This window comes from Marmota marmota, unplaced genomic scaffold, assembly GCF_001458135.2.
Source record: "Marmota marmota marmota unplaced genomic scaffold, marMar, whole genome shotgun sequence".
Classification (NCBI taxonomy): domain Eukaryota; kingdom Metazoa; phylum Chordata; class Mammalia; order Rodentia; family Sciuridae; genus Marmota; species Marmota marmota.
The window spans coordinates 34,377,893-34,389,800 of NW_026000093.1; the positions used below are offsets into that span (position 1 = coordinate 34,377,893).

The 11,908-nt window shown below is 37.3% G+C and overlaps 1 protein-coding gene across 1 annotated transcript in view; it reads left to right on the forward strand.

Moving 5' to 3' along the window:
• The window catches only part of Atp6v0d2 (ATPase H+ transporting V0 subunit d2), a 44,386-nt gene extending 33,243 nt beyond the window's left edge, over positions 1–11,143 (forward strand). Inside the window, exons 3-7 of the mRNA XM_048782850.1 lie at positions 582–822; positions 2,175–2,252; positions 6,860–7,036; positions 8,781–8,855; positions 10,406–11,143. Coding sequence (XP_048638807.1) covers positions 582–822; positions 2,175–2,252; positions 6,860–7,036; positions 8,781–8,855; positions 10,406–10,567 — 733 coding nt within the window. The 3' untranslated portion in view covers positions 10,568–11,143. The remainder of the gene's footprint in view (positions 1–581; positions 823–2,174; positions 2,253–6,859; positions 7,037–8,780; positions 8,856–10,405) is intronic.
• The last annotated feature ends 765 nt before the right edge of the window (positions 11,144–11,908 follow it).

Sequence of the window (11,908 nt, forward strand, 5' to 3'; positions counted from 1 at the left end):
GTCAAAATAGATGCCTTTTATTTTAACTTGCTGGGGATTAAACCCAAGGCCTCCTGTGTAATAAGAATGTACTCTACCACTAAGCTGCACCCCTAGCCAAAATGATTGCCATTTAAGACAGAAATTTAAAAAGGCAAAAAAAAGAAAAAACTTTGTGTCACCCTTTTGTGTCCAAGGCTAAGGCAACATAGCCTATGGAAAAGGGGTGAGTCTAGAATCAGACAGATATGAGCTGAAGTCAGGCTCTGCCTGGTCTCACCAAGGTGACTTGGGAATACTCAATTTATCCCAGTTTCTTCATTTTGGAAATAATCATATCTTGTGGTAACAGAGTTTTGCAAACTAACTGTGACATAATTTTTATCCATAACAGCATAAATTAGGTTGCAAATGATAAATATTACTACTAGATAAGCAGCCATGTGTTGGGGATATAAAGGAGGGATTTCAAAAAGTGAGCCTTCAGTGAATAGTTCCAAGGTGCTGAGAAGATTAAAATAAACCAAAATGAATTCAGTGTTTAGTACAGTGAGCAGTGTCCAGGCCTCATTCATAGTAAATGCTCTATAAATAATAACTTCTATCATCCTAGTTCCTGCTAGCCTTATTGAGTCTGTAGATTGCAACTCCATAGTGTTCTCATTAGGCGTGAACAGAGAGTCGTGTGTTCAGGAAATGTTATCTACACTTTATAATCTTGCCTTTGATTTATTTATTTTTTATGATAAATTTCTGTTTTCAGCTCCTTTCTTTCAAGACTGTATGTCTGAAAATACCCTAGATGAGCTGAATATTGAATTGCTGCGCAATAAACTGTATAAGGTAATGGTTTTCCTGAATATTATATTTTTCTTGATTATGCAATGTATCATAACCAGAGTTCTTTATCAACAAAAGTTACTTTGCCCATCAGCCAACTTCTATAATAATGAAGCTATGCAGATTTGGAATGTAGTTCTTTTTTGTCTGTCTTCCCATTGCATTCATGCATGTCAGCTTCCCTCAGCCAACAAGATTTTTGAAAGGAAATAGCATGACCCGTACTTCTGTATTCCTAGCTCCATGCACAGTTCCCAGAATATAAAAGGTGTTGTTTGGATGGTGGTAGGTGGATGGATAAAAGAGTGGGGTGAACCATATCAATCCATTTAAAGTAACCAGCATGCATAGTAAACCTTCTGCTATATAGTGTCCCTCACTGTTGTTGATCCTGTTATAGAGTCCCCACATCTCATAGTTAACCTGCCCACACAATTTTAAAGTACAGTGTGCAGCAGTCACCAAAATTAAAAACATACACCACTTTGCACAATCCAACTGTATGGACTGTGTTGCCACCATTAGAGTAGCCCTTTGTATGAGCTGAGCAAATCTGCCCTTTTTCATTCCAACCTTTGTAGCATCTTTGGATACTCCCACAGGATAAATTAATATATAGTGTCATTTATGTATAGCATGCTTAGCTTAAACACATGGTCCTCTCAAAAGTATTGTACTACAAGCAATTTTTCTTTTTATAAAAAGACTTGTGGGCTTTAAGGAGATGTCCCTGAGATATAACTAACAGAAGGCACCACTCTAAGCCATTTGTAGGCCTTAACTTACTTCATCTAACAGCCAAACTGGGATTTCTACCATACCCATTCCTCAGGTGAAAAAACTGAGACATGGAGTTATAGGGTTTCCTTGGTAGATGTTAGTTAGCTAGTAAGCATGAGAATTGGGATTCACACATGGGCAGTCTGACCCTGCAACCTAGTCTGTCTTTCCAATATATCCTCACACTCAAGTCATCCCAAATATGTTTCTGAGAGATTAAATGTCAGCACAGGGCCGCTAAAATCACTTGCTAGGCTCAGAAAAGAACTTGGCACTCTTGTTAGAATAGCCAGAATTAACCATGTGAAATAATTCAAGAACCATGCAAAAAAAAATGCATAATTATAAGTTATGATAAGTGCCATTTTGTTCTTTTATGGAGTTCTTTTTTAGTCTGTGCAACATGCCACAACATGAAAGTGTCTACCAAATTTATTATAAAATGTCTCCCTATTGGAAAAAAAATGATTCAATTGCCATAAAAGCATTTAATACTCCATAAAAAAACTGATCTAGAAATTTCCAAAAGGAAAACATATTCATTTTATTGTTTTATGATCTTTCTTCTTTTTCAGTCTTACCTTGAGGCATTCTATAAATTTTGTGAGAATCATGGTGATGTCACAGCAGAAATTATGTGTCCCATTCTTGAGGTAAGAAAGAGCCCCTGAATATTTTATGCCAAATAATGTGTTTACATACTTTTTCTTGTTTTGACCCTGCTTATATTTTTTTTAATCTTAGAAGCCATGTAAAAAATAAGCAGACACTTGATTATATATGTCATTTGATGTCTTAAATTAAGAGTAGTGTTTGCTTGGGACCCAGGGGCATAGCTCAGTGGGGGAGTGCTGGTTTGTCTACCTCTGCAGCAGATATTATACTCTTTTTAATTCCTCTTTATCACCATGATTCTATCTATGCTTAGAGGGCCTCTTGCATGAAGGTGGATTTACAAATGCATGCATGATCAGGGCAGGGAAGTTTTGTCCTCTGAAACTAAGTTTTATGTAAAGAATATTTTTAATCATAGGTTATCTGTTATGTTGACTTCACAGGTGGATAGATATTGAGATAACCCAAAGACTTCTGATTTCAAGAAAAATCTAAGCAACATAAGAAAAAAGCAGCAACAACTGAACATCATTTGCATGTATTTTAATCTAATGTTCTGTTACTGCATATATGAAATTAGTTTTCCTCATATATCTAATCATTAAAATTTTACAGTTAAAAATATGTAGGTATCCCCTGTTGAAATTCTTAAAACCATTGCACTGCTTGAAGTAAAGATCAACAAAAAGTAAAGAACTCCAAAACTATGTTTATCCTTATCCATGTTATACAAGAAGAAGGTATCAAATAAATAAATAACTTTTTTTTTTCATGACAAACTTAAAATCAGAAAGTGAGCTAGTCTCTTTCATGCTGGTCATATAATATGAGTAACCTAGTGACCTTATGAAACTGTCCTCTTTCTTTTCATAATTTTAGCCACACAGTAAGTCTTATTTATTATAAAAATGTCTCCCTATTGGAAAAAGTCTTATTATTTATCGTTCACAACTAGTTTTTAGTTGGCATCATTTCTATGGTTTAGAAATGGTTTTGTATATCTTAAACCTAGAAATATGTGAAATAAAAGTTTTGTTAAAACTTATAACTTTACAAAAGGTATAAAATGGCGCTATTCATAGCCAACATTTACTATGCGATAGTCCATCCTGTGTGCTTTATATTCATGAATTCACATGGACTTCAGAAGTGCACAACAAAATGGGCATTTTAGTATTTGGTTTTCAGAAAGCACAACTGAGGCACAGAGAAGGGTAGTGACTTACCTATTGTTATAACTCTAGTAAGTGGTAGTGTCAGGATCTGAACCAGGCAGCCTGGCTCCTGGTTGTCAGCTGTGCCCTATGCCTCTGTATGAACTTCACCATTCACAGTTGTTCTGTATAAAGTACTAATTCATAAGCAAGATCCTACTGTATGGCCTAAAAATTCAGAAATCAGTAAGAATTATGTTTTTGTAATCCTCACTAGTGTAAAAAGACACAATAGTGTTAGAAAAATGTTTGCCGCTGAAAGAATTTGACCAAATAACTATAAGCCCAGTGTTCTCATTTTTTCTTTCCTATCTTCAAAATACTATCAAATTAGAATAATTTTTTTAACTATTAAAAATGAAAATTCAGCTACCACTATACAGCTGTACATGGCATGCTGGACAACATTATAACCTTTCTAATAATATGTTCAGAGAAGATCTGTTCATTTTACATACATATTTTTCATCATGTAATTACCTTCCTTTCATTTGTGCAGTTACAGATAAATTTATAAAGTTTCATATACATGCTCATTTAATCTCACTTGATGGTTTCTTCAAAAGACTTAAGATGATAGAAGAGAGCATAAATCTAGACTTGCATGTGAAAATTTGGCCTCATTATAAGATTGTACCTCCATATGAAGAAAAGAAATTGATTAAAATTCAAAACAAATACATTGCAGTATACTATCACCTTTTGTTCCTGATCTTCCATCTACTGTAAATGGTTAATGATACAGTACACAGGCAATAAGGTTGGGCTGGATTCCAGTTCACCTCACCCTTCCATTGCCATGGACACCTCTGCTCTCTGAACCCCACCAGGTGTATCCTTTTTCCTTTAAGGAACTGGCAATGTGTGACCTGATCAGTTCAACTCTATGATATACAACTGATAATTACTGAATAAGTCAACAGTATGGTTTTTTCTTAACAACAACAATAAAAATAAGTTATGATTTGAAAATGAATATTTCTAGAGTGGTAAGGGCATGCAACATACACTGTGCCACATAGGAACCCAGTTCCCTGCAAAGAAAACAGGAGCTAAATCAAACCAGTAACACCCCATTTGATTTCCTGTAGTCAGATGTTGTCAAACTTCACTTAGGGATGATCAAAGAATAGTCTTTTCATAATTCTAAAATTATAGTTCTTTTCACTGAGAGGATTCACACACACACACACACACACACACACACAGCCTCTACAGTAGAAGAATAAGGTGGATATTCACATAGTTATACTTGAGGGAAATGAAAGTATAATAGGGGTTCAAAGGAAATCATGTCCACTTAGGGAAGAAATAGAAGGGCTTGTTGTGAAAAATGGCATTTGATGGGGCCCTCAAATACAGGGAATTCAACATGCAGAGGTATGGTACAGGGTCTATGTGTTGCAGGCTAGGGGAAGAAGTAGTAATAAGGACAAGGAATTGGCAAGTGTACAGAATGTTCCCGTAACTATTGTGTCTGTTGAAGTCCTCTGTTCTTGACAGGGCATGTTAAGCCCTTCATGTTCTCTCCCCAGTTACCAGTCCACCCACCTCTCTAATTGCTCCCTGATGTTTGAATTACAATCATTCCTCCAAAATGTCATGCCCTCCTTCACTCAGGCTCCTCCTCTGGCATGGCCTCTGCTGTCTTGCATATCTGCAGTGCTGCCTACCTTGCCCTAATTCTCGCCTCAAAATCCTAACATCTTAGAACTAGAAAACACATAAAAGAACATCTGGGACAATCACCTCCATTGTTGCTCCTCCTGCCCTAATTTTTATTTTAAGGTTTCTTGTTGCTGTGAATCTCCCTCTTGGCATTTCTTCTCTTGTCCCTTCAAGGTCTAAACTTACTGACAGGTCTGGTGCTCTTCAGTAGCCAGAGGCAGCTGCTTTTGCTTCCCAGTAGGTCCACTCCCAGCTCCTGGCCCACCCATAATTTCCATGAGAGCAATCAAATGGATCAGACAAAACTCTCACTCTCCTTCTGATAGGAAACACCTGTTCTAACAAAAGAATTCCAGTAAAATCTGTTGCAAGTCTGGTTTTGTCACTGGTTAATTATCAGAAGTAACGATTAAAGGATAGCACAGAAAAATTCTTTTCAGCTTCTGTAGGCACATGAATAACCTTGGAATCTTGTTAAAAAGCAGATTCTGGTTCAGTAGGTCCGGACTGTGGCCTGAGACTCTGCATTTCCCTCGGGCTTCCTAGTGACAAACTCCTACTGAGTTGTGAAATACTGAGTAACAACATTGTAGAAAATATTAGAGAACTTGGAAAGTAATAACACCACAGACTGTTCTATTGGATTCAGTAAACAGTTAAGATGTTCCTGTGTGTTGGGCACTAGTTATTCAAAAATGAACAAGGAAGAAGAGATTTGATCCCTCAAAGATCTAAGAGTGCAGTGAGCATAAAACACAGGCACAGATTTCAAACTAATGTGTAAGTATAGGGCACTTCAAGTTTCTGAGGCCAGTGACCATGGCAAATACCAGGGTAGGTGGGAGAGGAATCCTGGAAGGATAGAATAAGATGGAATGGTCAGAATAGGTAGAAGGAGAACCAAGAGATAGTAAAAACATGGACAGCAAATGAAAAGAAGGAAGTCTCTAGAATGAGTGATTGGATGAACTAGGTTTTACATGAGGATGGGAGCTAGTGGCTTTATATTGACTTACCTTGAGGATCATGTAGCCAACCCCATCCTCTTACGAATAAGGAAGCATAGGCCCTGAGAGGAAGATAACTCACCCAAGCCATAGAATTCTTAGGTACAGAGTTGGATTTTCTTTTATATCTAATCAAGGATATTAAAAAAGAAAATCCAAACCATGAAAATAGAAACAAATGGTTAAAATTATGAGCTAGGGATATCACTTAGTGGTAGAGCACCTGCCTAGCTTGCATGAGGGCCTGGAATCAATCCCCAGCCCTGCATGTATGTGCAGGCGTGTGCTCACACCCACACCCACAATTATACTGACAACATTTAGAAAGAGATGTTAACTTGTATGAAATGCACTCCCCCCCCCCCAAAACTGTGCTAGGCACTTCCACTTATATGGTCTTATTCTGTCCCTGACTGCACTATAATGCATCGTATTCCCATTTTTATGGTACTAGTCTCCATTTTTTATGTGACTGTAGTAGCCCACATGACAGAGATGCAGGGTGTCTGGGAAATAAAACTTGGTGGGGTTTCAAGGGTCGCAGGTCATCACCTCACTGTAGATCCTGCTCTGGGAAGCAAAGTTACTCCTTTCCAAAAAGAGACTAAGGGAACATTAATAATATGTCTGCATTCAAATTAGACAGAGGTCAGGAAAAGAAAGCAAATCACTTCAGAAATGAATGCCTGCTTAGGGTTTTGTTTAGACCATTTTGTAGATTATTAGATTTTACTGATTTTTGTCTTGCAAATTCAGTTTGAGGCTGACAGACGAGCTTTTATCATCACTCTTAACTCCTTTGGCACTGAATTGAGCAAGGAAGACCGGGAGACCCTCTATCCGACCTGTGGAAAGCTCCATCCAGAGGGGTTGCACTTGCTGGCTCAAGTGGAAGACTTCGACCAGATGAAGAGAGTAGCAGATCATTATGGAGTATGTGATTACCCCAGGTGCCCCAAGCACCTTGTGACCTTGTGTGATTTCTTCTTTTTTTTTTTTTTAAGGTACCAGGGATTGAACTCAGGGACACTTGACCCCTGAGCTACATCCCCAGCCCTATTTTGTATTTTTTTAGAGACAGGGTTTCACTGAATTGCTTAGCACCTCACAGTTGCTGAGGCTGGCTTTGAAGTCTCAATCCTCCGGTGCTGCTGGGATTACTAGTGTGCGCCACCACACCCTGCTACCTTGTGCAATTTCTTCACATATGCTTTAGAAGCCCACACATCCAATTTATACTTCCTGTCAATAGAAGTTATAGTTTATTAGGTAACAAAGAATCATCCCTCCCAAAGACATACTTCAAGTTTCTGGTCCAAGTGTGTTTTTTTAAGGTTTTTGACAAGCAAGTATTTGTTTAAATCTCTAAGGAGTGGCCATCTGAGCACTCCTTTGAAGAGCTTGATAAACCAAGTTACCCAAGAGACTGATGTGGTGTTCTAGAAATGTGAGCTCATGTCAAAGTTATGTGCAATACCCTGACCTAGTGGTCTTTTCAAGTACTCATTGAGGTAGATATTTGGCAAGGGGCCAAATAACTACCTCAACTACAGGACAGGAATGGAGATATGCATGCATTTTTCCACTCCCTTTGCTGAATAGCAGAAATCAGGAGAGGCTGGATGTGGTGGTGCACACCTGTAATACTAGTGACTCAGGAGGCTGAGGCAGGAGGATTAAAAGTTCAAGCCCAGCCTCAGCAATTTAGGGAGGCCCTAAGCAACTTAGCAAGACCCTGTCTCAAAATTTTAAAAGGGCTGGGGATGTGGCTCAGTGATAAAGCACAACTAGGTTCAATCCCCAGAATGTGGTGGGAGGGGAGAAAAAGAAAGAAAAGAAACTGGGAGAGGAAAGAGAACTACTGGGATTCTTCCCCTCTGCTAGCATTGAGCTACTCTAAAATAGCCTGAAGCTTCTCAGCTCAAGGTTACATATCTCATCCCAGATTCTATTCCCTCTGACTTCTGACAGTTACATACCCTCCAGGTAACTTTTACCTGGACTAGAATGACACTCATCTTTTCCTATGGAATTTTTTCTTTCTTTCTTTTTTTTTTTTTTTTGTGATGCTGGGGATTAAACCCAGGGCCTTGAGAATGCAAGGCAAGCACTCTGCCAACTGAGCTATATCCCCAGCCCTTCCTGTGGATTTTTGAAGCCCTCTAGTAAACAGAAAAGTCAGCAAATGATACATGGACCTTCATAGCATCTCACCAATAATTACATGAGACTATTCAACACAGTATTAAAGGAGCTTTCCCCCCAATTCCCATCCCTTCCACATTTGAAATTTCATGTGAATTTTATCAGTTGTCATCTCCCCTCATGAACCCATATTGATCAAACTATAAGCGTTCACTGAGTCCAAAGAACTGGAGTGTGTAATTAGTTCTGACAGTGTATGTTGAGATTAGAATGTCAGCTTTTGCCTCTTGCCTTGTATCCCCGAATAAGTGAAGAGGTTAGAATTTCATCCACACTCTTATTATTTGGATTATTTTTCTCTTTTGTCCAGACCAGAGGCCAAAGATCCTACATAAAATATTCAGGGCTTCTGGTATAGATTTTTTTTTAAAAAAATAAATGCACAGTTTCTATATTTCTAGAAAAATATATTCACATACATTTATAATAAGTGAAGATTTCTTAAAAATTAATCTTTGTCTTTGTTTTTAAGGTATACAAGCCTTTGTTTGAGGCTGTAGGTGGCAATGGGGGAAAGACATTGGAAGATGTGTTTTATGAGCATGAGGTATGATATAAATAAAAAAGGCTATCAGTTAACATACTTTTACTGTGGGTTTTAAATATGCTCTAGTTTGGGTATTCTTTTTTGTAGTTGAGCAGGCCAATCAATGCGTGTCAGTTAATAGCATATTAATGGCTGACTTGGAGTGCCAAGGTTCTACGGCTTACACATGATAGCTTCATATGGAATTGTCCTGGACAAACAGATGTGCAACCCTGGATGCTCTGGAGGAAAGCAGCTATTCCATAATTAACTAGAGAAGCCAGTTAGTACCTCCTCACCATCAAATATTGACAATACTTACTGTTTGGTACATCTCGTTCTAATCCATTTTCCCTTCAGGAAGGGTTTTCCCGTGGTTAAAACACATGGACACAATTTTAAATCTTAGGAATTATTTATATGGAAATCCATTTGGAGATTCTAGACTCTTCTCTTTCCCTAAAAAAGGCAGAGGAGTACTTAACTCATGTATAGTCAATTAGTGGACTACTGGACTGTTTTAACAAAAGTGTTTCCCCCCAACCAGGTAAATTCCCCCCAAATCTAGAGAATGTTTCTCATGTATTCATTTCTCTGAAATCATTGGTCCTTCCATCTCAATCTGACCGAAACTAATAATAGGGTTGGATTGGCTCCCGAAAGCCATTTGGAAACTTTCTTGTACCTACCCTTTAGCCATTTTCTGAGAGTTCTCATGTCTGTCATAGAAAAAAGCAACAACAATGCAAATTACCCAATATATTAGGGTTCTTTCTAAATTCCACATTATTGTGCTACTGCTGCAAAAGGGACTATTAAAGAAGCTGCCCTTGGCAGGGATAAGTATCTGTTGCTGAGAACAGAGGCAGCCTCCGCTTCCTGACTGTTTTGTGCAGTGTTTTCAGAGCTACACGAGGAACTAAATACTTCTCCTCCTTTTTTCCATCCTAAATGTCAAAATGGAAACAAAGGAAGGAATTTCCAACTTTATTCCAGTTAAATAATTATTTTTGACAATTTTTGTTTGCTCACTTAGCTTTTACAGAATAAAACAACTGTATGGAAAATTGCTGCCAAGTTTCTTTAAAAAGCTCATAATATCACTCAATCTAAATTCCAGGAGCCTGTGACATTGCCCCGGAGGGGAGTTAGACACCCTAAATACCTTTTTCAATTTTTAAAAGTTGTGGCCAAGAGTACCTAAATGAGACAAGTTCACTAGGTGGAAGCCAGACAAATATTAGTACAAAGTTAGACACACATTCCAAAATACACCTAGAAATCTTTACCCTAGCAGCAGTGCTGCTAAAATTTGGAGTTTGTATTATGAGTCTATACACTTGGTTTTTTAAAGTGCTGCTTTCTGCATTGGTCAAAGTTCTAATGCTCCCTTTAGAACTTACTGAATTGCTACTGTTTTCTTCTTCCATTTGGCCCAACTTGGATATTGTCTTTTTAAATTCAAATAAGCACTGATTGAACAGAAGCCAGTCTGTAGCTTAATATTATTTCATAAGTGCAGTATGTTCCAGAGAAGTTGATCACCCGTGTTGTTTTTTTTCCTTCCTCAGGTACAAATGAATGTGCTGGCATTCAACAGGCAGTTCCACTATGGTGTGTTTTATGCATATGTAAAGCTGAAGGAACAAGAAATGAGAAATGTTGTGTGGATAGCAGAATGCATTTCCCAGAGACATCGAACTAAAATCAACAGTTACATTCCCATTTTATAAGCCAGTATGGAGGCTTCAAATGCAGACAATCATGAAAGTTAAAAGTTACTGAGGAAAACAAAAAGAAGTATGCTACATTATCTAAATTATACAAAAATAAGCCACACTGTACTTTTGTGAATTGTAGATCCACTGCAAACCCAATCAACCAACCTGAAACAAAGCATTTCTTTTGTTAAGCAGCCTTAAATTTTGTTTCAAAATTTATGTTTCATTCTTCAATTAGACACTAGTTTTAATTAACCCTACAGTACTTTTCTTATTCTTACTTGGTCATGTTAAAAATCAGATCTAATGAAAATATTATATTCTTTCTTTTCTATGCTCCTCCAAATACTGAAATACTGAAAATCTCCTTTACTTTTTAACTGCCTTTTCTCCTCGACATCCATAAAAATCAAAAGCTGGATATAGCCAACTTAGGCCACATTTAATGAGAAATGTTACATTTCTTTTCTAAGACATTTTGCCTTGGTAGAATTGAGAATGCTACACAATTCCCTTGATGCAAGTAGTGTTAAATTTGTTAATGAGTTACTTTCTCACAACTTTCTTTAAATAAAAAGGAAAACTGTCTCTTTTTTTGTGGTTCCTTCATACTTTACCAGAGAAGAAAAATAACCTCACTAATTGTTTTTTGTTTTTTCATTCAGAAGCAAAAATCACAGATATTGTTTGTACAGTATGGGATTCTCCACAAAACCTCAGTAAAAGTGGTGTATAATGCTACCCCGTAAGAGTAAAAGCAACAAAACTCTGCTCAAGTCCTTTCTTTAATTATATATATATATTAATCCTAAATCTAAAATCTGTGTTTGCTATGCTTTAAAAATTAAATGCATACAGGGCTGGGGGTGTAGCTGTGGTAAAGTACTTCTCTGGCATGCACAAGGCCTTGGGTTTCATCCCCAGCACCACCACCACTACCATCACCACCAACAACAAAATGTAGCTATTTGAGAATTCTTTAAGTAAGAATATAGAGATCATATATACACAAATATCTAGAATTAGATGCATAAATCCAAAATTTTTAGTAAAATATTTTAGTAATGGGGATTTTTTAAACATAAAAATAGTGACACATAAGACCAAGAAAGCCAAGTGCCTAATGACTTTCCTTAGACATTTAATTAACCCTGCAGTACTTTTCCTATTCTTACTTGGTCGTGTTAAAAATCAGACCTAATGAAAAGTTCAAATGGGCTGGGGCTATAGCTCAGTGGCAGAGCACTTGCCCAGCATGTATGAGGCACTGGGTTCAATCCTCAGCACCACATATAAATAAATAAAATAAAGGTCCATCAACAACTAATATATATATATATATATAAAAGAACA